At 42.3% G+C, this 26,598-nt stretch overlaps 1 protein-coding gene across 1 annotated transcript in view; it reads left to right on the top strand.

The window, feature by feature from the left end:
• The first annotated feature begins 2,680 nt into the window (after nucleotides 1-2,680).
• ldlrap1b (low density lipoprotein receptor adaptor protein 1b) overlaps nucleotides 2,681-26,598 on the top strand; it is a 44,953-nt gene continuing 21,035 nt past the window's right edge. The window contains exon 1 of the mRNA XM_028437720.1: nucleotides 2,681-3,010. Within this exon, the coding sequence (XP_028293521.1) occupies nucleotides 2,926-3,010 (85 nt within the window). The 5' untranslated portion in view covers nucleotides 2,681-2,925. The remainder of the gene's footprint in view (nucleotides 3,011-26,598) is intronic.

Below are 26,598 nucleotides of genomic sequence, written 5' to 3'. Positions count from 1 at the left end.
CTTTCCACCTTTAAAGCTAAACTTAAAACCTACTTATTTGCTAAGGCGTATACCGTATAATAGCGTTAACCTAACCACTAGAAACAAAGCCCTAAACCTAAAACTAAGATTATATAGTAGAACACCAACATTATATTGAAACATGATCCACCATCTACACATAGCTCTAATGGGTTGTGATGGGATGATGTCCAGTTAGACACAGTTGTGCCAGGTTGTAGACCACCCCCTACTTCTGAACCTCGTTGCATAACCCATCATACTGCTTACACACCATTTACACTGATGTTCACCCCATATTCATTCTCATTCCACTGTATTACTGTATCATGTTTTTCTGCAGTCAGTGCCTTCTCCTCGCCCTTCTCTCTCTTTTCTGTTTCAGGTGTCTGAAGCTGGAGATGACAGTCTCTGATTGGTGGTTTGTGGTTCGGCTAGTCTGGGACACTCTGATGTTCCATCTCTCTATCATGTTCTGCTCTCCTAATTCTGTACACTAACTCCAACCAGTCGAAGAAAATGGCTGCCACCTCTGAACCTGGTTCTGCTGGAGATTTCTTCCTATTAAACGTGGGTTTGTTTCTTCCCACTGTCGCTAAATGCTTGTTCACGTGGATCTTGTTGGGTTTTTTCCTTTTTACTATGAATTTTATATTTTGTTAAGCGCATTGAGATGACTTTGTCGTAATTTGCGCTACATACAGTAAATAAAGTTTATTTGATTTATAGTCACTGTCTGACCTGACCATGTCAGAAAAACCTCATGTTTTTAATTGAGCTTCTTCAGTCAATGCTAAGCAGAAAGCAGCAGGATTGCCTAATATGTCCTCTGGGACATTCCAGCCTGTTGCACTCGTCCTTTCTTGAAAACTAGAAAAGTGAGATGTTTTGCAGGTGACTTGTTCACACAGTGGGCAAAGATTTAAACAGAGTGAATCACCGTCAGTTGAGTTTACATTCTTAATGTCAGTGTCAGTGATAGTTGCTCTTTGTTTGTGTTTGTCAGCACACGCAGGTGCTTTAATAAGTAACACTTTGAGGATAACTCCACACCAAAAACTGTCTGCCATTCCATAGTGTATATAGTGAAAAGATTTAACTAGTTATGAGCGAGAGATCTCAGAGATCTGGGTTCAAATAAAACAATCAGAATACAACATAACACATTTAGTCAGTATTTTAATCCTCAGCACTTTGAACTAGAGTCAGATTTATAAGCAGTAACTATTATATACTATATATATATATATATATATATATATATATATTATAGTTAAATTGAAGAGTTGTGAGAAGCTTGACTTTTAATTATTGTACACTGAAGGCCTATGTGTTTTTCATTTGTTTAGGACTATTTAAAAAATGTGTATTTTTCAAGATCTTTGAACGCAGGTGAGGTGTTGTGACAAAAAAAAAAATGTTTTCTATGGGGCACCGATTGTAAAGTTGTGCATGATAAAATAAACAGCAACTTTTTCGTAACATTTAGCAAGAAGCCACGTTAAAAAAAAAGTTTTAATGTGACTTTTTTGTGAAATTTGTGTTATTTTTTTCTTTGTAAAAATATGTCAATGTTAAATCTAAATGTTAAATCTAATGTGAATGAGATTTTATTTTGGTACTTCCGGTGTATTTGCATATTAGCTAAACATTTAGTGTCACCTGTGACATTTTTTTAATTTATTTTAAATTTATTCAGTTTATTTCCGACATGTTTGCATTCACAGAAGTTTTGTTATTCTTTTTTTTTTTGTTTTTGTTTTTTGTACATTCTGAAAAAGGAGAAGAGAGAAGCAGTTTGCTTATCTAAGTCCCGTCCCCTGTTTTGAACACAGAAAATTTACATCAAAGCTTGTCTCTCTGGTTAAAACATTCTTAGGTTGTTCTGAACACAATTTCAGTTTTTTTTTTTTTTTTTTTTAGATTTAGATTTAATATTAAACATTTAGATTTAGATTTGACATTGACGTATTTTACGAGAAAAGCAAATATCACAAATATTGCTGTAAATCTGGTCAAAAGTAATGTAAAAAAAATTAAAAATTGCATCCATTTTTTAAATGTGGTTTGTTGCTAAATGTTGCAAACAGTTGCTGTTTATTTTAGCACTCACAACTTTACAATCGGCACCCCGTAGTTTCCAAGGCAAAGTTGGGTCGTTTTCCACAGGACTGGACACATAAGGCCACATAATTCGTTCTTGGTAATCACTTACCAAGAACGACTTAATCCTCAGGCAGACTATATATTGATTGTGGCTAATGCCTCAACACAAATGTAAGCGTATACATTTAAAAATAAAAAGAGAAAATATGAAATTAAAATTGCAACAATCCTTAATATTGTATCGTAATACTTCTAGAGTCATTATATATATAATATTGACAACCAAAGTATGATCAAATTGAATCAGAACAAAAGTATATCGTGCCAGCCCTACTATATTATACTCTTCATATTGTCTGCATGATAAAGTACCAGATACTACAGTACACCTTCAGAGGTCCTGCACAGCACACTATTAGAGAAGGGGTGATAATGTATTGCCCTATCTGTTACTATCATCTCTTCCAGTGAAAGTGGTTAATATATTACCAAAAGGATCAAAGCATGCAAGTGGAAAAACTTGAGCGCACTCCCGCGGATGAGTCACCATTTGGCTGCCTGTGACTTTTCGTCGTGACACCAGTAAGCTGTAAACACCCAGCACTGGAGTCTATAGAAACAGGCGTCATGCAAGACGAGTTGTCCGCTTATTTACATACACAGCACCGCCCAGGGGGCCGAACATGATAATCCTGTGTGTGCGGAGAGGGGAAGCCGAACTAAGTTTATACCGGAGAGAGCTGCGCTGAACCGGGCCGAGGTTTCGGGCTGAGGACGGACGGACGCGTCGGGCTCTTCGCCCCACAGTTGGACCGCGGCATGGACGCGCTTAAATCCGCCGGCAGGGCGATAATACGGAGCCCTAGCATCGCTAAACAGTCGTGGAGTGCGGGGAGACATAAAAGTAAGTGCACAGCTGCTACTGTCAGGAGTCAGGACGTGAATGGAGCCACAGCAGCGGCTTAAAGCTGCCATTCCCGCTACTGACAGCTCCAGACCAGGACCAGGTGTTAAACAAGTCCTCTGGGTTTTTTTTTTTTTTTTTTTGTAACATGACGCTCAAACTTTACTTACAAAAGCTCATTAACCAACTAAAGTTTGAGAGTCTCCGTGAAATGTTAAGTGGTTGTTGTGTGCCACGTTGTCTCCGTGGTGGTTAACCCGGTTTGAGACGTCAAACAGCGGCTGTGTTTAGGAGCTCACGCCTCCGCTGGGGATTGTGTAGAAGGTGTTACTAACATACTGGCTTCCATGCTGTTTGGTGACCAACGACAGGGCTACTCAGGGCTGGTTGTAGGCAGGCATATATATGAGGGGTCAGTCAGAAATAATAAGGTGGGGGGGGGGGGGGGGGGGGGGGAGATATGTGCACATCATGCTCCAGCACTTTGTTTCCCTTGTGTTTATAATAAGTGTTTTCTTCATTGAATTGGGTGTTAGTAGGGCTGTCCAAAAAAAAAAAAAAAAAAATCGATTAATCGAATTTGTAGATAAAAGCGATTTTTATTTTGCAAATTTTAGTTTAAAAAAAAAAAATCTATATATATAATTAATTTTATTTATTTATTTATTTTCCTACCACAGTTTTTTCGCGTTCCGATGTGAGCCAGCCCCCTCTTTGTTTACATTTGTTTACCCTTTGTGTAAACTATATGTGTGCCACAGGCATGCTCAGTTTTTTATTCGCACTATGCTGAGATGCTCAGGGAAGAGTTTATTATATTTTTTTGTAACTGTAATGTTATATGTTATAAAATATGTAGTTATCTGATTTCTCAATCCGAAAATTGAAGCTACTGTGAAGTTGCTGTTGCAGTTTTGCTAAACCCTGGGTTAAAACTCGAAATTGTTGAATGACAGAGCCTCATTTACTTTTGATTTTGGGATTGTTTTATGCATTTTAACTCTTGAGGACAATCACAGCAATAAAGTTGCACTTTTGACAATATATCTGATGTCTGCAGTCATTTTTAAGTGCATTAAAGAAAAAAAATGAAAATTTAATCGAAACTCGAATTTTTCTTCGCCCAGCCCTAGTTGTTAGCTTCTGTTTTTGTCCAACCCCAACCTAGAGAAGTAGATTGCACTTAGACCTTCAGACCTGTCCAACTTGGGTGTCCCACCTAAGACTAAGCTCCTGCTGGTATTAAGGTCACTGTTGAGGCATGCAAACCCCCTGACCACAATAAGGTGGCAATCCCTCAAGGGGGGGGGAAACATAAAAATAAAAATAAAATAAATGAAATATTCATTTAAATTTTATCAAACAACAACATAACACATCTCTTAATTGGATGATTTTGATTTTGGTGTTGAGTTCACCCAGAGGGAGGGGCCGTGGGGTCCTCTGTCGTTTGGTGAAACTATTTGGGTCAGATGGGAGTGAAAACAGTAGTGGCTGTTTCCGTCTCCCTAAATGGTGGCCAATCAAAAAAAAAAAATGAAAAAAAGGTGAACAATCACCTGAGTGCTGCGGCGGCCTGACAGGGCCGTTGCGGTGTTTGTCACGGTCCCGAGTGAGGAATCATAATCTTTGAATTGATGGGGCAAGACATTTATTTGTGGGGGCGCTGCCCCCTCTTGCCCCTGCGTAGAGCCGGTCCCGGGGCTACCGTATCCAAATGAGTCACATTTAAATGTTAGTATCGTTTTTTGCATTTATTACACTACATGTGATAATAATAAACAGACACCAGTGAATGTGGTGGACGGAGCTGCGCGTGAGCACAGCTGAGTTTGTCCCATAACCTAAACCTACAGTGTTTTTATCCAGAAATAATGTAATTTAAATCTTAATTCCATTGTCCAACTCCACGAGAAAAGTGAACTGTATTGTTACCATGGTTACACAAACATCCAATTTTAACAATTTATTTAAAATTAAGTGGAAACATGACCATTACACTGCAAATACAGTCATGTTAAGATGTAATGTATTATATTCATTATACATCATTTGTAATAGAGAGACAACTGGTATTAACTTCCACTGTCGAACAGGAAATTGTTATAGTAGCAGAAAACCCAGGTCTAATATAAACAATAAAACGTTCTCAAATTAATTTTGTGAAGGTGACTTTGCTGTTTTTGCTCGAATTGGAACAGTATTATTAAATTAGCCATGTTATCTGTGGATTTTTATTAATAATGGAGTATCTATTGCTGTGAGTCTCAACCAAATACTGTTTTCACGTGTTTACGTTCTGTAGTGAAGTGGATTAAAGTGGGTAAAACAAGGTGGAAAAAAAATTAAGTACACTACTGTTTTATGGAACCCTTTTCTATCAGATCTGTTTGACATCAGTCTTTTAACCTTAAAAACAAAATTAATAGCAGTAATTTTAGTTATTTTTCCTCCTTGTTGCGTCCCATAATTGAAACCTTTCCAATGCCAAATTTCCTGTTTCAAACACATCAACTTTAATGAACAATTGCTCTTCAGTTTCGGCACAATACATTTAAATGTTGGCCAGTGTTGTTTCCAACGTCTTATTTGTAGTCTGGTTGAATTAGGCAGTATTATTCAAAAAATATAAAAGATATACTTTCACATGACATTGCATATATTTGCAAATTTCTCAAAAATGCATGCATTCAAAGACATGTGTAAACGTACATGAATGAGTTGCAACGCAACGTTTTTGTCATTGTTCAACTGAAGCTGTCACCAAAATGCAACTAAAGGAAGTTGGTCACTAGGTAACACGACCACCAGGGGATCCAAAACGGCAGTCGTCTTCCTGTCAAGCCCCATACAATCCTAGCAACACTCTGTTGCTAGGCAATGCTGAGCGTGGAAAACGGGGTGGCTGTATTAAGGAACGGCTGGAGATTCTTTGAGTCTAATGGATGTTTTTCTATCACATCCTCATTATTAGTGGTGTTTGTGGGGTCAGGCTGACTTCATCTTCTGGGTGTCATCGCCCAGGCTGTTGATCATGATCATTTGTGTGGTTTCCTCGTGTTTGCTTTGATGTTTGCTCACATGGAGCAGATGAAATGTCTCCTTCCTCACACATCTCAATAGCTTTGATATCACATAGAGTGATGCAGTTGGCAGCCCCGTTACACGTGCCAGACAGTGCAATCAATGCTTTTGTTTGCCCCCCCCCACACACACACACACACACACTGGAGGGGCTGGGCGTGGGTTGATAACAGGGAACCAGTGAGTGACTGGTCAGCTGCTGCTGGAAGCTGGTGACGGGGTTGGGGTCAATTACAATTAGGCCTGGGCAATATATCGAGTTTTCTATTTTGGCGATGTAGAATAATAGAATATTGCCTATATGAATGTTTTTATTTTATAGCTTATTTTGTATGAAAATACTTGTTTTAGGAGTCGCTGCTTTCGCTACTTCTCAGAACGGCATGAAAAGGACAGTTAGATGGATTTCTGAGTCCTAACCCAGACCTTCTCCTAAACAAGCCACACTACAGAACTCACTCACATGTGCTGTCCCTTAAAGAAGGAAAAGACAAAATTGGGACATTTTGTGCAGCTGTTTGTTAATAAATGTTCCTGTGTGGCATTTTTCATCAGCAAATCTAACCCACAATTGTCTTTCTGGTCAGACTTTATTGAGTTAAAAATATTGAGATTTATATCATTTATCGCCATTTTGAGAAGAAATATCAAGATAAGAGATTTGGTCATTATCACCCAGCCCTAACCTCAATTACGATTATTGGCATTTTTTCCACTTACAATTAAAGTTACGATTATTATTTTCTCTCTGAAAGTCAATTACAATTACATTCTCAATTGGAATGAATCACAATTACTCAGCCTTTAATAAATAACCCCATAAAACTCAACTTTCTTCTTGTAATAGCTTTCTGTTAGCATCTCTTATGTCTTAAATCAGCTTTAAAATACACTAAAAAAATCACATTTGTTACCCATACCTTGTTAGGCTTCCTCATCCATAAAAAATGTTCTATTAATATTGTTGGTGTGGGTGTCTGAGCCTTTTTTAATTGTTAACTACATACTGTATGTGTACGCCACAGAACTGTTATATGGTTCCCCACAAATAATTTTAATGCCAATTACAAAGTCAATTATCTGAACACAATTACAATTCAAATATGATTACAACAGCAACATATTTTGTCAATTACAAATATAATTATGTCATACTTGTAATCAATTACCAGTTACGCAACTACAATTACAATTGACCCTGACAGATGTTGAGTGACAGACATCACATCTTACCATTAGAACACATTACAAGTTTTCTTCTTCCTGTCTGTGATCAAGTGGCTCCACCTTCTTCTTTTTCTTTGTATGTTATGTAATTATAAGTTCGACTGGGGAATGTTTCTGCAGCCCTCTGCTGTCATGTGTACACTGTATTTAGCATGAGTTAAATTGTATTGTAATAATGCCTTACATTACACTGTGTCTTTCAGTTGGGGCTTATTTCAAAGTTTTAATTGCAAAAATATCAAGGATTTAATCCAGGTATATTTTTAGATTTTCTTTATTTGTAGTTATTGTAGTTTAAATAAGCACAGGTGCAATTTAGAACATTTAAATGTAAGCTTTAGTGTTAGTTAAAGGTCCTGTGTTATTTTTCACCCATCTCCATTTGTTCTAAGAACCCAAACAACATAGTATTTGAAGTTTATTTTCCCAAACTCGCCAGTTTTCCAGAGTTTTATCCCTCTGAAAAGTGACTTTCTGAGCAGTTCTGAAAACAGGCTGTTTTAGGGCCTACTTATGCATATTCATGAGTAGGCGTGTCTGTAGACGCTGACTTCATGCCTTGCTCTAGTGAGGGAGATCAGTGATCACCAAATTATTATTTTTTGCTATCCACACACTGTTATTGTTTTCAGCCAAAAAAAACTGCACATTACAGTAAAACACATGGATATTTAAGCGGCTATTGTGATTGTGAGTTCGTCTCAGCACTTCAGGCTGTGTTCATCACAGCGGCAGCAGCGGAGTAATTCTGCTGGTTCACTCACCAGAGCTGCTGAGTCACTTTCTTCTCCTCCTCAACTCTGTTAACTACAGGAATAGTGCATTTAAGGTGATAATCATTTGTTCTGCATCGCGTTGTGTCACAAACACGTCACATCAAGTCAAAGGTGATACGAGGTGATATAACGGATACTATAATTGGAACTTCTCAGCCCATTGAAAAATTGCTTGCATGGGCGTGGTTGCTTTAAGCTATGATGATTCAACCATTTGGAATAATATTGGTTATATGAGTATTTCAAAAACACTCCTTTAACCATTAGTCCTAAAAGTCAGTTTTTATATTTGCCCACGTTGCTAAACAATGAATATATGAAATATTACTTACTTTACTTTACTTTACTTTAGCTGTCCTGTTATGTGTGGAGCTGATGTAAGGAATTACAGAAACTAAGGCTCATGTTACTGTCAGTAAGTTATTCGCAAAAGACCACTATGACATTGTAATTGAGCTCCTGCAGAACATGATTTTTTTTTTTTTTTTTTTTTGTGGGCTGTCAGCTGTTGGTTTCCATCAAAAGTGCTCAAATGGCTAAAAAGCAGTAAATCAACCACGGCGTCGAAGGCGGTCAAGGCTCATTGGTGTTTGGAGTGAAGGCTGGTCTGGTTGTTCGATCTGATAATTAAATCACACTTTCTTTTAGATGAATTAGACGAGGGAGTGGGAACACATGGCAGCAGGATGCTCCATGGGAAGCTGCGTAATGCTGGGAATTGTCAGAATCTGCTCGGCAAATTCCTTTAATATATACGTCATTCCCTGATGCTCTACTTCAACAGGATAATGCAACATTCCACAAAGCAAGAGGGGTTTGGAAGTGCTTTGGAGGAGCATGTTGAACAGAATGTTTATTGACTAAAAAAAAAATAAAAAATTTTAGTCTGGAAGAAAGAAAATGGTAAATAAAAACATCTGGAAACTTGTAACTATTTAAATCAGGGTTGGGCTCAATTATAAATGTAATCACGTAATTGTAATTTAAAAAATCTGTTGCTGTTGTAATCGTAATGAAGTTGTAATTGAGTTTAGATAATTCACTTTGTAAGTGCTATGAAAATTCTACAAAACTTGTCATTTAACACAAAACTGGAGAACCATGTCACAGTTCTACACATATGTACCGATAGTTAACAATTATTAAAATATGTTTCATATCAAGCTTTCCAACATTTTCCCATTTAAAAAAAAAAAAAGTAAAGAAATTAGATGATAGATATTTGTTGATCAGCTGATTTAGGACCTGTTATCATTTTATGGGGTTCTTTATTAAAGGCTCAGTAATTGTGATTAATAGTAATTGAACTTTGGGAATTGAGAATGTAAATGTAATTTTCTTTCTGAAGATAGAAAAACTATTGTAATTTAATTGTAATTGGAAAGAATGCTGGTCTCTGTAAGCATAATTGAATTGTAATTGAACATCAACAATTGAAAATGTAGTTGTTACTGAAAAATGTAATTGAGTCCAACCCTGATTTAGATTGTTGACTAATTTTGCAACTTTTCAGTTTTTTCTTACAGACATATTAAGTCTGTCTGTCTGTCTGTGTCTTGTCAAAGCAACTTATTCACTCTACTGGGATCCATCAGCGCTGTATTCTTTTCCTCCCTCTGTCGGTGTTTGGGTTGTGTGCATTAAACTTGGGTGTCATGTTTTCATTGTAATAATCATGACATAAGTCTTTCTTTTTTTTACCTTGTGCACTCGTTGTTCTGTTATTCACACATACTGATCATATTGATCTTGTGCAATAAAACATATTGCTGCTATTGTAGATCTGTACATTCAAGCTGCTATCTGTGTATTTATCTGGGTATTTGTCGGTACATATTATTGTGTCATATTTAAATTTTTTTATTGTTTTTGCTGTGTTTTATATTTATTTATTTTTTTTCTCTCACTGGCACCTTGGAGTTGCACTCAAATTTCGTTGTACCCTGTACAAGGACAATAAAAGGATATTCTATTCTATTCTATTAAATGAGTCTTTGTTTCCCGATAGTGCTGAGTCAACAGGTTGCTCCTCCATGCTGCCCTCCTATTTTATCCAAATAGCCTAATTTTTTAGGTCATAAAAGCTACTGTTGTTCTTCTTCAGTGGCAATCAGTAAAAAGTGTGGGAGGTAGTAAATCCCCTTCTGCAGACAAGTGAGATACCCCCCGATACTCCACGATATTGTAGCATCAAAATATCTGAGTCTACTCAGCCGACCCATGATGGAGTCATCCTTTGGGCCAAATTAAATTAAATCCTCTGATAGGCCAATGTTGTACCACAGACCTCATGTTTGTCACATATCTGACAAAACGACCTGCACTGACTGCGTTTGGAGTCAGCTGGCAGCATTAAATGAGATTGCTTTCTGCAGGATTCCTTTATGGAGCTGTAAAGGTCTCACTGATTTACAGCCTTTTTGAATCCTCCGGATCTTTAGGTCAACTTTGTGTGTGGTCGCTCAGTGCAGCGTGTCATTCGTGTACCGGGTCGCACAGTCGCACTTTTTTTCTCTGCCAGGAATTAATCTTGGTGCCGATTCTGATGTTTAGTCGTCTCTGGTTTCATCTGACAAAACTGCAAAGATACCATTTCGGGAAGTCTCTAGCTGTGTTTCCATTACCCTTGGAAATGCGTAAAATCTAAATAGCGCAATAAAAACTGGTAATAGAAACACCTTGGAAAAACACTAAAATATAGCTAAAAACATTTTGCGCTTTCATGAGGGGGTATTTCAGACGTTTCAATGTTAAAATGTATCGCAAAAACGATGTGGAAACACTTTTTCTGCAAATACACGTCACAGAACGTGACGTACTTGGTCACATGACCACTTCTCTCTGAGTAAACATGGCGCAGTATGTGTAAACAGAAAAGGAGATCGGGACATTTCTTACAATTATACTTTAAAATTATTAGTGCCACATTAGACGTGAAACAAAGTTTTTTTTTTTTAGGAGGTTATGAGTGTTCACCTTCCTGCTGCGAAGTCTCGCGGGTTGAGATTTGACGGGAGTTACAAGGCGCCTCCCCAAAACGACATTCAGTGGAAACATTTTCAAAGCGAAATTATACTTTGTAGACATTTGGAAATATTGCTTTTATTTTGCGAAAATCTGTAATGGAAACCCAGCTAGCAGTTAGCTAGCTGGGTTAACTACCGTCAGAGAGCTGGGTGTATCCCTAATGTGTTCCTGCAGGGCAAACACTGCCTTTGATTTTGATGTAAGAGCTGTAAAACACGTCAAATGAAATTTTGTGGAAATAGGCAGAAGTTGAATATTAGCTCAATGACTGTATTATCCTTGCAATTTTTTATCTGAAGTCTGAGTGGTAAACAATTGCTGATCCTTTAAGTTGATTCTGTAAAGTTTGATTCCTATTTTGAAAGAAATTTGAAAAGCAACGCATACAAAATAGGAAATGTCTGTACACAAAAATGAACAAAATTAGTTCAAAATAAAAAATGATGTAAAATGATAAAAAATAAAAAATCTTGGAAAGATATTGAAAAACTGGAAAAATGACACTGCCTAAGTAGAACTGAAAAAAATAAGAATGAGAAAATGTTAAAAAAAAAACAACAACCCACTTTTCTAGGTTTTCATTGAATGAGCTTTTGTTTAACTAAGATTAATGTGTGTCAGTGTCTCCGCACTTCCGCTCCCTGGTTAGGAATAATTGATGTAATCTCTTTCAAACATATGTCTTTGTGGAAGTCCATGTCCATCCCAGCAACAGGGATGGACATGGACACACATAGTGAGATCACTGTATAAACACACCTCGTGTACTAATTACACTTCCTGACGTTAATCAGTTATGAGCTGCTGAGCAAATATGAGTCACTCTACAGGTGCACATGTATTCAGTCTGAAGACGTTACTGTAGCCACTAATGTGGTAACCTCTCTATGTGAATGTGTTCCACCACATTCTGATGTGTTTTGGATGCATTCTCAGTGTTTGGCCTCCAGAAAGGAACTCAGCCGGAAAAGATGAGGTAACATTCTCTTCCCTACGACAGAGCGTGCAATGCTGAACAAACTTTCTTAAACAGATGCTTGTGTAAAAGTTTTTCTGGTATTTTGTTCTCCAAAATCTTCAAGTTTACCATCTTTGGATTAAACCTTGTTCCTCATATCACATTATTTAAATTATTGCTCTGGATGACATTTCTGGGACCGAGGGGGATTAATGTCGGTATTGTCAGATTGTTGCATCTCGCCTACATCTGTGTGAATGCTAGATGTCGGAATGTTTCTTATTTGAGTGATCTGAACACTGACTTGATGGACAATGATTTAGTTATCATTTGGTTTTTAGCTTTTGGTTCTGTATTACCTTCCAAATGTTCTATAGTTCATGGAGTGGCTTCAAATTTGGCTGTAACGATCAATTTTTATTGCACAGAGTAAGATTTGGGTCTCAGTCAGACACCAGCTGTAAGACTCTTAGCCTGTGTAGTACCTCTGCCTCAACCAAGCAAAATTGTTTTTCGATGTTGCGCGGGTTTTTTCCACGTGTGCCCTGTTCTTTGTTTTTGTTTTTGTTTTTTTTAAAGCAGGTTTGACTAAACCAAACTAACTTTATGTTTTATGGTATCATTTGTTTCAATGAAGCAATGACTGCAGTCATGGTCAGGGCAACTTTTTTAGAAGTGTGTCGTAAACAAGAGACTGTACAAGGAACTAAGGGTGTCCCAATCCGTTAAAAATGCATACTGTATATGCCGGCATCTAAAATTTGTAATATAAGGCAAAGCAAATGTTTTTGTATAGCACATTTCATACAAAATGCAATTTAATGTGCTTTAAAGTGCAAAAGAAAGCATTAAACGACAATAAAAAACATAACATTACACAAACAACAGATTTTCACTCCGACGCATAACTTGTAGATAATTTGTGTTCAAGGTTAAAATGTATTTAACCCATTGGTCCATCCATCCATTTTCATACCCGCTTATTCCCGTTTATCAGGGTCGCGGGGGTCTGCCGGTGCCAATCTCCGGCTCTCATAGGGCGCTGGGCGGGGGTACACCCTGGACAGGGCGCCACTCCATCACAGGGCAACACAGACAGACAACCATTCACTCTCTCATTCACTCCTATGGGCAATTTAGAGACTCCCATCAACCTTACAGTCATGTTTTTGGATTGTGGGAGGAAGCCCAGAGGAAACCCACGCAGCACGGGGAGAACATGCAAACTCCACACAGAAAGGACCCAAGTGTCCACCCCAGGGCTTGAACCCAGGACCTTCTTGCTGTGAGGCGGACGTGCTAACCACTAAGCCACCGTGCGCCCTAACCCATTGGTAAATAGTGTTTTTCTTATACCTACTGTTGCAGACTGTTTTCCTCTGTTTGAATTGTATCACTTGATCAAGCCTTTTCTATCATTCTACACAACAAAATAAGAAATAAAAGTATTTAGGATTGGTGCTAATATCAAATCCTATCAACAGTGGCATCAACCAATACTCAACTTACGGAAGAATACGCAGCTAACCCTTCTGAACTTTTATGGGAAAAACTCCAAAATACAAAACTTAATCTGAATATCATCTTATCTAAAAAAACCGACTTCATTTTGCAACAATTACGATACAAAAACTTTGACTACAATAATAAATCAGGCAAATATTTAGCAAATCAGCTCAAACATAATAAAGAAAATTCCTTTATAGCAGCAATTTCTGATAACGCAGGTCAAACTTTAAACTTACCTCAGGACATTAATAACATCTTTCATGATTATTATCAAAACTTATACTCATCAAATTTAAACCTTGACCCTGAAGATATTAAAACCTTTCTTAATAAACTAAACCTACCACAGCTCACTATAGATCAGAAAACCACCTTAGACTCACCATTAACCTTACAAGAATTACAAAATGCTTTAGATAGCATGTCAACAGGCAAAGCACCAGGTCCAGATGGGATCCCTGCTGAATTCCTTAAACATTTCTGGTCAATGCTGGCTCCACTATTTTTCAGAGTAGTAACAGAGATCAAAAATAAAGGGCATGTAGGAGGTCACATGAATACAGCGAACATTAAATTGTTACTTAAACCAGACAAAAACCCCATATTACCCTCAAGCTATCGTCCCATCTCACTTATTAACACAGACTTAAAAATTATTTCCAAAGCACTCACATCCAGGTTAGAGAAAGTAGTACAGTCAATTATACACCAAGACCAGACAGGTTTTATTAAAAATAGACACTCCACAGACAATGTGAGAAGACTGTTTAATGTGATCAACATGGCACAGAACTCTAAAAAGAAAACAATAATCTTGTCACTCGATGCAGAAAAAGCATTTGATAGAGTAAACTGGTCATTCCTCCTAACTGTCCTTGGCAAATTTGGCTTCGGAGAATCATTCATACAATGGATCTCCACCCTGTACAATAAACCTAAGGCCTCAGTAACCACAAACAAAATAACATCCCAAAGCTTCACACTGCAGAGGGGAACCAGACAAGGCTGTCCACTCTCACCTTTGCTTTTTGCAATATTCGTTGAACCTCTCGCAGCAGCTGTACGTCAGAACTCTGTTATTAAAGGAATCCACTCATCCATCTCAGAACACAAAATTAATCTCTACGCGGATGACATTTTACTCTATTTGGAAGAACCGCAATCCTCTTTAGAGGAAGTATTTAATCTAATAAACAGCTTCTCTAAATTATCAGACTATTCCATTAACTGGACAAAATCATCAATCCTCCCTTTGACAAAAAACTCTTGGAATCCTGAACACCAAAATCCACAACACCCCTCCACCACAAATACAATTAAATATCTAGGCTTAAATATATCACCAAACTTAAATGAATTAATTAAACTAAATCATGATCCGATGTTGGACAAAGTCACAGAAGATCTGCGGAGATGGAACAATCTCCCCATCTCACTACTTGGCAGGATAGCCTCAGTTAAAATGAAAATCTTACCAAAAATAAACTACTTGTTCTCAATGATACCACTGAAACCACCAAAACAATGGTTTCAAAGATTAGATTCTACAACTACAAAATTCTATACTAGAAATAAAAAACCTAAAATAAGCCTTTCTACCCTTCAAAAAAACAAAGACGAGGGTGGTTTAGAAGCCCCTAATTTCATGCATTATTACTTAGCAAACCAAATACTATATTTAACAGAATGGCTAAATCCAAAAGAATACTACAACACCTGGCTAGAAATAGAACAGTTAGACTGCAAACACATTAAACTCTCTGATCTCCCTTTTATCACTGCGACCCTCAAACATCACAACTGCTTTAAAAACCCACTAATTGCCTCCACACTGACTGCATGGTGGAAAGCCCTGGACATCACAAATAGCCAATTAAAAACTAGTATACTCTCTCCAATCTGGCACAACCCCGACTTTAAAAATAAAAAAACACCACTCTATCTGAAGACATGGGAAGAGAGTGGAATCACTCATCTCCAAGACCTTTTTGAAAATGACAAGATCAGGTCATATAATAATCTAACCCAAGCATTCGATATAAATAAAAGTAACTTTCTACAGTACTTACAAGTAACAGAGACAATAAAGAAAACCACTCCACTAGACTTAACTACGTTACAACCTCCAGAACTGGCTATATATATGAAAAAAATCTCAACAAAATCAAAAAAACTCTCAAAAATATACAGAGCGCTTTCGAACACTAACTGTAATTACTTACCAATCGCGAAGTGGGAGGCCGAACTCTCAATCACCCCGAGCACTGATTTCTGGGCAGAAATTTGTTGTAATACTTTTAAGATGACAAAAAACACAAACCTTCAGCTAATTCAATACAAGGTCCTCCACAGATCCCACATTACCCAACAGAAAATGCATAAAATGGGCTTCTCAGCAACAGACATCTGCTCTCAGTGCACCCAGAATACAGCGGATTCCTATTTACATGCCTTATGGCTTTGCTCCCCAGTTCAACACTTTTGGATTCTAATCACTGAAAAACTGTCCTCCATTTTGGACTACAGAATTCCTTTATCTCCAAATCTTTGTTTGATTGGAGACCTGACAATGCTTCAACCTCCAGCAAACCAATCACAATCAATCCTTGCGGCACTAGCCATTGCAAAAAAAACAATATTACTAAATTGGAAAGACAAAAAATCCTTAAACATAAACCAATGGCAAAATCTCCTCACAGAATTTATTTCCATGGAAAAGATGTCTGCTCTCAGAAAACAAAAAAAAATAACGTGCTTTGAGGAGCGTTGGACTCCTTTTTTAATTGCATTAAATCTAAATTTTTAAAAGCCTGATGATCTAGCCTGCAAGCGACTGCCAGCACCACTCTTTACTAACGCACTAGCCCAACTGTAGGCCGGGGCCGCCTTGGGCCTCTGGGGTGGTCTTGGTCAGGGGGGCTGGGGTGGGTTGCCGGGGTGCCTTGTTGCCTCAGCACGGGTGTGCATTCCTTCTGGGTGTTCACGGGGTCCCGGGGCTGTTTGATTTGGCGCCGTTGCCCCTTGCATGCGCATCTGGCTGGTCTCTGGGGCTGGGGCCCTGCGTGCTCCCCTGCCGCTCCTTCCCCTTGCTCCCTGTCCCCCTGTCTCGTCCTCCCCCCTCCTCCTCCTTTGCTCTTGCGCCCGCCATCCTGTGGGGTTGGGTTTGGGGGGCTCCCGTTGGCCTGGGGCACTGGTGGGGGGGCTGTGGCTCCCGCCTGGGGGACGGGCGGTGCCGTGCCGGGTGGGTTGGCTCGGGGGTGGTCTCGTTGGGGGGCCTGGGGTGGTGGGGTCCTTGGCTCCGGTCCGGGGGGATCCGGGGTGGGGGTAGCTTTGGGGGTGGCTGCTGCCCGGGGTCGGCGATTGCCTCCTGGGTTGCTGGGTGGCGGGGTGTGGCTGTGGGTTGCTCCGTTGGCCCTTGCGGGTCCTTGGCTTGGCTCCCTGGGGCGCACCTTTGCTAGGGATGTCGCTTGCGCGGCGAGCCAGGCGGGGCCCCCTCGGGGGCTTTTTGTACGACCGCGATGGCCGGGGTGTGGACGTTATGGCTAGGGGGTGGGGTGAGGGGTGCTATGGGGCCTCCCCGGGGGTCGTATTGGGCGGGTGTGCGGGGGCGCGGCGCGTGGTTCCTGGCCCGGTGGATCCGCGTTGGGATTGGCTGGTCTGCTGGCTGGGTGCACCGGGCGCCGTGGGCGCGATTCCGGGGCGGGGGTGCCCCGGGGGCGGATCCTTGGGCTACGTGTCCGGGGAGGTGCTCTCCGGCCATCTGCCCGGGGACCGGCCGCGGCTCGTGGCGGCGCTGCGCAGCCTTGGGCGGGGCGGGGCTGGTGGCCTTGGGCCCGCTGTTGTTCGGGGTGTGCTGGCGTCGGGGGGGTGTCTCGTGCCGGTGTGTGGGTCGTCGGGGATTGCCTCCGTGGGGGGGGGGGGGGCTCTATTGGCGCCGTTGGTGTGGGGGGGCGGTTCCGGGCTGGGGGTGCTTCGGTACTCTGGCTTGCCGGTCCGTGGCTGGCGGGATGGCCCTGCTTGGCGGTGGATGGCGTCCTCTCTCGTCGGGGGGGCCGGGGCCGCCTCCCGGTGGAGAGTGTTGTATCGTGGCGCCGGGTGGGCCTGTGCTGCCCCTGGTGCGGGCATGGGCCTCCCCCCTGCTCGGCCGCTCCCCTTGGTGGCGGGGTGGCGTTGCTCCGGGCCGGCGGGCGGCGGGGGTCGCCCCCTGGGGCGCCGGGGGATGTTGTTGGTGCCTGGCTGTACCCGGGGGTGGGGGGTGTCGCCGTGCTCCGCGGGGCCGGCGCGGTCTGGGGGGTGCCGTGGGGGGGGGTCTCCGGCTGTGCTGTTCCGGGGCCCGCAGTGCCACTTGCCCGTCTGCGCCATCTACCCTCTCGCGTGGCCCGCCACGCGGACGGGCCCGGCTCACACTGGACAGGCCTCCTACATGTTCACTTCACCCCACTCCCAGCTGGTCTGGCTCACTCACTAAATGCACCACACACCAATACCCAACCCTTGGGGGGCTGGATGGTGGGGCTGGGGGTGGAGGGGCCCGCCACCTGTGTTACTATGTAGTGGCGTGGGGGCGGCCCTCCCACCTCTAGTTGCCCTACTAATCCCTCCAATTTTAATCGCATCTCAACATGTCACCCCCCGGAGGGTGTATCATCATTTACACCCTCCGGCCTATTACACCACATACACATAAATCCACAGAGGCTGGAGGGGGAGCACCGCTCCCCTCCATCCCCCTTCTTTTAATTACACCCCATACATTCACCAAACACACACATTCACACAGGGGATCGGGAAGTGCCTCTCCATTGGGGAATGGAGAGGCACCATAACAGGGTGGTGGGTTGGTACACATATTTGGGCCTCTCCGGTGGGGGCCTGGCCCCTCTGTTGGTGGCTGGGCCACTGCATAGAGTAAAAGCACATCAAGATGGTGCGGTCGGGCGTGGCGGTGGGTCTCGGGGGGGCTTTGCCGGGGTTTCTCCTTGCGGGGTCTTTCCGGGCTGTGTCGGCCGGGTGGGGCGCGGGGGTGCCTCTCCCCCTTGGGTGTGGCTTGGTGCTTGCTTTGTCTCCTGGTGGCCTTGGGGGCGGGCCCCGCGGTGTGCGGGCCCGGGGCGGCCTGCCTCGCCGGTTTGGGGGGTGGGTGTGCTGGGGGGGTGCTGGTGTCCTCACCGGGGTTGGGGCAGGGTTGTTTGGCGCCTCGGGATGATGCTGTTTACTGGGGGGGCGGCGTTAGCTGTTCCGATGGTTGAGGTTGCTTTCGGCCGCCTGGTGGGTATGTCCTGCCATCTGCGGACTGGTGGGTGGGTCCGGGGCATCTTTGGCTGGGGGCTGCTGTCCCGCGCTGGATGTGTGCCGATGGGGTGCCTCCGTCCCCGCGGTGGGGGTCGCCGGTTGCTCGCGGGCCGGCGGGGGGCGCTGCCCCGTGGCTTGCGCTGTCCGGGGGGCGGCGGGCCCTGGGCTGCTGGCCTTGTGCCGTCTGGGGCTGTGCGGTCCTGCTGGGCTGTGGCCGGGACCTGGGCTGGGGTGGGGGGCGCGTCCCGGGGGGCTTGGCCCGGGGGCTTGCCCTTGGGGGGTCCTGGTCCCTGGGGGTACTCCTGGGGCCCGGGGTGCTTGGCCGGCTGGCCGGGCCGGTCCTGGCGGGGGTCTTCTGGGGCGGGTGGCGCGTGCCGCGCCCTTGCATACCTTCTGGTGCGGCCCCTGCTTGGGCAGTCCCCCGTGAGGCAGAGTGTCGGGGTGGGATTAGGGGGCCACATCCCGGCGGGGCGGTCTGGCTTGGCCTCTGGAGGGGGCCCTGGCTTTAAAGAACTGAAGCTCGTGGCGCGGGCGGCATCAGCATCTGGGGCGCCCGGGGGGGCTGGGTTGGGGTGCCTGGGGACTGGCGGGGGGACTCCCAGCGGCCCCCTGGTGCCTTATGCGGCTTGGGGTGTGGTCGTTCGCCCTGGGCGGGCTGCTCCTGGTGCTGCATCCATTCCGGGTCCTCCTGGCCTGGGGTCGGGTCCTTGCTGGCTCTGGGCTCACCGGCGGGTGCCCGCCGGCTGCCTGTTCGGCGTGGCTCTGGTCGTCTGCTGGGCGTGGGCTTTGGCTCCTCCGCTGGGGTCTCGGGCGGGGGGCTCTCTGGGCCCTCCCCTCGGGGGGCTGGGCGCGGGGGTGTGGGTGGTGGTGGGGGGGTGGGGGGCTGGGGGGCCTGGGGGTTGGGGGTTGGAGTCGGTGGCGTGGTGCGCTTGGTCCTTGGCTCCTTGGGGGCTTTTCGGGTGTGTATGGGGGGGGCAATGGCAGCCTCTCGGCTTGGGACCTTGGGGGCGTTCGGGGGGCTGCTTGGCCGTGGGGTGGTCGCCGGGGGCCCCTAGATCTCTCGCTCTTTCTGCTGGCCCGACTGCTTCTTCGGGCCCGGGGGCGGCTCATGGGTTTTGCAGTAGCGGCTCTTGGAATCACATTTGTCATGGACGCACTGGCCTCGGGCTGTGGGATAACACTCATACTGGGCTCAACCATAGACACGTTGTTCCCAAATACCTGTTTTATGTAACTTCCACTCACTTCCTCCTCTGCTCACAGCCACCACCATTATTCCTAAGCCGCACACTGGTCACCAGACTGGCTTGATAACACAACAATAAGCACAATATACACAACCACAATTTCACATCACATCACTTGAAACTTATTGATTATTCCCCACCCATTCGTTTTCCTATCTTGTATCCCTCCTCCCTGTTAACTCCCCCCCCCCCACCCCCCTCACCCTGGTGTAACACTGCCCTCTCTCTTTTACATCCTCCCTTTAATAAAGTATTTACCCTTCCCTAGGGAGGGCTGGTGATGGTCACAATTATGCAATGAAATAAACTCATTTATTTAATTGCAATAATAAAATATGCATTGCTGTTAAAAGATTGCACTTCTTGTAGTGTTAACCTTCAACAGCATGTGCAAACAAGGTGAGAGAAAAAAAAAAAAAAAAAAAAAAAAAAAAAAAAAAAAAAAAAAAAAAAAAAAAAAAAAAAAAAAAACCAATACTCAAGGATCCAATATCGGTATCATATTGGAAAAAGGGAAAAACTTGTATTGAGACACCTCTACAAGGTACATATGCACCAGTTTTTCCTCCTATTGGTAATACATTTCAAAAAGGCCTTAAACTAAATGTTTTGTCTTGAACGACACAGAAACGATATACACCAAAGACAAGGCAGTATTCATGGATAGGAATAAAGGCTTAGGGGGTACAGAAGACGAGAAACCTTGATGACCTGTAGATACATGCAGAATACATCCTCTGGATCTTCCGAAGCACTAAATTATTGATGTTTAAGAAAATCTGAAGCTTTAGTTAACAAGAAAAAGCAGTATTGCTCTCAACTTAATTTATATTGATGTTTCATTCCTGAACCAGCATGTGCTTCACATCTTCAATCAGTGTCAGATGTTTTTATTTGTATGTGCCCTGTGGCACTTTGACCCAGGTCTTTGATAATATGTAAAGGAATTTCCACAGAAGCCAACAAGACACAATGTATGGATGTTGCCATTGTAGCAGGAGGAGACGGACAATGGCAGCTGTCATGTGTAATCTTTTCCAAACAGTCGTCTGCTTCAGCTTTATCTCATAAATACCATTGTTTGAAATCAGGGAGGCTCATGTCTATCTCCGTCTTGTACTGAAGTCATCTACTTCAATGGAACACACAGGCCGCTTGATGAATAACCTGGTTACAGGCTATCTCGGCTGCAAAAGTGCCGAACATAACTTTTTTCAGGCATAATTAGAGGTTGTGTGCGCTTTGTCTCTTTCTAGCGCTTCAGGCAATTCCCCTCATCTGAGTCTGCAGTTTCTAAATTAGCCCAAAGTGTCCTGATTGGAACCTGATACTGCAGGAAAAAAGACTTCTTTCTTTTTGGTTCATGTGTTGTTAAAAGGTAGGAGGGGGTCATTTCACCACAGGCATCGGTCAGCTGAGGCCTAAAATAGCTGAGGATACATGACCAGCGATGACTGCTTTCAGCTCGACTCAAATGCCATGCAAACATTGATCTTTTAGATATTTCTCCCTTTTAAACAAATGTCATAAAAAGGCCAAACGCAGCAGTAAACCTGCTGGTCTGAAACCAATTGAGTGCAACACTCAAATGACCTGCATAGAGGAAGTGTAAAGAAGCTGTGTTTTATTTGGAGACACTTGTGCACATGCAGCTTGCATCTCTTCTCAATATATCAAGTTTGTTTGACTAGGCAGACGAAAGTAGTTTTCAAAGAAAAACTTCTTACTGGTGCCAAAAACAAGAGCATGTGAATTACTTTATGGTGGATTTTTTTTGTTGCACAACTCTTATAACTGGAAGCAATATGGATATAAAATGGTCCTTTGACAACTCCTTCCTGGATGACGTACAAAATCAGGATGATTGAAACTGCTGGTCAAATAATTTCCACATGGTGGTCTGACAACCTGTAACAATAGAGAGGAAAACCTTCCTTTTAATAGGAAATAACTACTCTGAGCTAAAGATCCGCCAACACACAACATAATTAGATGCAAAGGGGAAAATGACTAAACTCTCGGAATACAATAGCTACTGTTCATATGTTATGGGACTTTGAACCCCTCAGGAAATATAGTTGCTTCACGTGAGGAGACAAAAATATTGAAAGTACCGAGGTGTGACTGATATGACAAAGATTACTGTAAGTACTCTTCAGAGTTGGTTGATGTCATTCTTATTGAAAGCTCAAAATCTTGCCAATAACTAAAAATATTTATTTTTTGATGCAATCTGGGTAAAGATAAGCTTTATATTTCAGTGGGGTGCTCTTTTGGTAAGCCAGATAACATCCCCTAAATACCTCACCAAAACATTTGTGATTATGTGTTAAAGCACATTTGATAAGATACTGCTCAAGTCTATTGTCAACAATATTGGAAACAGAGAGGAATGTGGATGTTGCCCTCTTCAGTCACAAACAGCACTTTTGTCCACCTTCCAAATAAATGGCGACAAGCGTTTCTGTCATCTAGGATATAGTGACCCAGTTTTAAGGCTTTTAAGCATTTGGTCTGTCTTTCTGCTCCAGCATGTGTTGCACAACGCAAAATCTAAATAGTCGAGAAAAAGCAACGGTTGAACTTAATGTAGAAACAAAGCTTCTTAGACTGGAAACCTTGATTCTGGTCGCTTAGTTGATGCAACTGGACTAGGAAGTTTTTCTTGAAGATGTTTCCCCTCTTTAGGCTTTTTTGGGCCGATCAGCGAGTCTAAAAAAACGATCACTGATCTGATCATATGAATTCAGGTTGGTTTTTTTTTTGGTACCGACCAAATTCCTTTGGTACTACCTGATACAGGTTGACGGAAAATCAAACGGTCCTATGTTTTGGGACCTAAACGCAGCCTTGTGACTGCGAGGGAGTGGAAGAGTTGAAGAATTTCCATACAAGACATGAACATAACATTTGTTGTCAGAGTGTGTGTGAAATAAAACCGTGTCACGTAAAGCAAACAGCTCTTGTAAATGAGATTGATAAAACAATTCAATGGGAGCATCTAAAGAAAGTTTCATCACGACAATGACGTCATTGATCGGATCGGCAAATTAGGACATTACAGCCGATCACATTAATTGCATGAAATGCAAAATATCGGCCAATCCGATATAGTCGATCAGATTGGTGTAACGCTGTAACATTAGTCCAGTTGTCTTAACTACTAAAAGTGACCAAAATTGCTGTTATTGGGGTCTGTTGTTACCAGAATGAACATGAACATAACCTTTACTCCCTGAATGTTCGTGTAAGGATCTGTTTCTGCAGTGATATTGTTTCTACAAAATTATGAGTGGTCATATTAACCTCTTCTCTCTTACTTTTAAATATTTGAAATTTTTGAAAAGCATCACAGCAGGGTTTGGTTTCAGAACAATGCTGATCTCATTGCTGGATGTTAATCTTTTGAGGGTCACAGTTGAACAAACCTGCCCGTCCTCCTGAGGAGCTGATCTCATTAACTTGATCCAACAAATAACACAGATTCTCATGAGGCCATCTCCAAGGCAGCTACAGAACTGAACTTTCCCAGTAACCCTTGCCGAAGCACATCAAGAATTTTACATGTCCTTGTTATTAGGCAGATTGTTTTTTTCCTGGTCATTGCCGATGGTTTAGACCGTCATTTCCTCTTTTTCTACTTTGATGAAGAAGGTATATACAGGTGGCTGATGAAAACAATGAATAAGTCACAGCTTTGAACATTGCACCTCATTCTTCAATGTACATTTGTATACTATTGAGCTACTATCAGGACAGACTGCCTTTTAAATAAGAATTAAATGAACAGTCCTTTTTCTGTCTATAGTTTTTCAAGACAATTATTGATTTTGCCCTTTAATCAAAACCCAAAGCACTGAAAAGATTGCTACTTATGTTGGAAGAGCAAGTTGCTGCAACTGTGGTTTACTCATGTACTCACAGCCTTCCAGATCTGATCTGGTGTCCCATATGTGATGTTATTAAAACGATGGATGTGAAAGAACTTTTTAGCATCTTTCAATTTTACTCATCTTGGCATTTACGGTTGCTGGTAATCATGTTGGGGTGACTCAATAATTGGAAAATAACACCTTCACTTTTTCGCATTCAAATTTGAATTTGAGCTGAGTAGAGGGTACTTGCTGTGAAGATGATGTGTATTAGCCTTTTATTCATCTCTCGTTTCATTTCTTTTGGCCTGTTATATCCTGTGTTCCTTGAGGCACTTCCATCCCTTCCAGAGGTTTGTGAATGTTGGATTTGATGGAGCTGCATTGCAGTAATAAAACTACAGAGTTGTCAGATGGCTCTGACTTGTGTTTTTGTGCCTGTGGCCTTCGTCACTGAAGCATTAGCTGCATTATTTAGCCCTTACACGCTGTCAAGCAGAGGGCTGTTGAGCTGTTTCCAAAGTGTTGCATCTCTGTAATTGCTCATTACATTTGTTATTCACAAAGTGTGCATCTCTTAATCAAGGAAACATTTGTCCCCCAACTAAACTTCTTCTTTGGTGTTTGACTCATTGTCAAAAAGCTGTCACTGTTGCTTATTTTTGTGCTTATTTTTCCCAGTTTGAGTCATGGTCTTGACTTTATTTTGGTGTTTCTTCCCTTTCTGTCAAAGGCAAACAGTTCCAAACTCCTCATTAATGTCACTGCTCCCAAAAACAACAGTGATCCTCTTTGACCTTTACCTCGTTCAAACTGCTTGCTTCATTTCCTCTCTGTAAGCTAGGTCAAAGGATCCACCAGCATCTTTCCCTCTAATGCTGCACATACCCCTAAATGAGTATTTTATGTGATCCCATCTGCTGTTCCTTCTTTCCAAATCTCCTTTTGCATCTTCACTGTCCCAATCTGTAGTCAGGTCATTAAATTCCCAGACTGAGTCTTTAAGGAGAGGCTGACAATTTGGATGAAATGAGTATTCTGTCGAGAGAGCTGTCTGGATTCCAGCTCACAATTTTTTTTGATTGACATTTTTTTTACTTTTATTAATACTAGGATGCCTAAACAGGGCTGTAAGGTTTTCCCCTTGATGGATAAGGCCAGGCAGAACAAAAAGAGATGGATTTGTTTTTAAATGTCTTAAATAATTAATTTGATTATCTGTACAAATTCATAACCATCAGTTAAATAATTAGTCATTAAAGCTGCTACCCACAATCATTTTTATTAGATAAAAATCATAGTATATGCCTCATAGATCAATGAATCAAACATAATTCACTCCAAACAGAAAGGAAACAGGCATAAATTGCCCCTTGAAAGTTTGTTTTCATCTCCACTGTAAACACTAGGTTTGTTGACATCTTTGGATAGTTTTGTGCATTGCATTGTGGGATGTGGAGCCCTGTAAATGGATGCATAGAAGTGTTTTTACTTCATTCTTACCATTATTTCTTGTGTTTCCCCCTACAACATTGCTAAAGAGACTTCCCAACAAATTTGTACTGTTTTACTGACTGAAAGTTGTGGCAAAATAATGGTGACTGTTTATTTCGGGATTAACAGGAAAAGACATGAATGCTGCCGAAATGTAATGTCTTGCAGACAGAGTAAAAATTGTCAAGCCATTACTGTCCTTCTTGTCTGGTGAAGAAACAAGAAATCATGAATGAAGGAAAAAAAACTTGCATCTACGAGACACTATATACCACAATGTGATGCATGAAAGTTTTACAAAGATATCAACAAATGGAGTGTTTACGGTGGAATGGAAACAAACTTTCAAGCGGCAATTTCAACCTTTTAGATCTTTTTTAAGCGAATAATTTTTCAATGTATGAGCCATACAAAATTGTGTCCTGCAGCTTGTAATTTGGGAGGAGTAAAGTGAATATGATTGCCTCTCTTTGTGTTATATTAACAGTGACTCTTGAGTTTGTGCGATGTTCAGGTTTTGTTGTTCGCATTGTTTCTTCAAAGATGACTATTTGATTAAATCTTCCAATGCTTGATGTTGGCCACCAGCTGTGAACCTCCACCATCCAGATTACTGTGCTCTTGTTGTTGACCTTCACTCATCTATGGTTTATTTACAAGCTGTGTTACAGAGGCGAGCCGCCCTCTCTGACCATCCTGCGCTCCCCTGTAGCCCAGAAGCCTTTGAAGTTCGCTGTAATCAGAAGCACAGCTGCAGCAAAGGACGGGGGATTGATGCTGGTGGTTATAGTAGGCAGAGGGGGTAGGTTCTTCTCAATGCAAATGTGACCAGTATGAAAAAAGGATCATAACAGCATACAAAGTAGGACTGTGGGTATGTGCACCAGTCTAAAAATAGCAGTGGTTCATGCGTTGCAACAATGAGCTGCCATCATGTCAGCATTTGATGAAAGCTGTTGTTTTATTGCTCTTTCAAGTTCAACAGCTTTGACAGCTAATCTCCCCTCATGTGTGTAGTCTGTACTTTCAAGGCTCTTTTCCGTTTCTCTGGGGAAGAGGCAGAGAGGAATCTTCAGTCTCTGCAGGCCGATGAATGGCTGGTTCT

The sequence above is a fragment of the Gouania willdenowi genome, chromosome 22, assembly GCF_900634775.1.
Source record: "Gouania willdenowi chromosome 22, fGouWil2.1, whole genome shotgun sequence".
NCBI classification, from domain to species: Eukaryota; Metazoa; Chordata; class Actinopteri; order Blenniiformes; family Gobiesocidae; genus Gouania; species Gouania willdenowi.
This window is presented reverse-complemented; position numbering and strand designations above follow the sequence as displayed.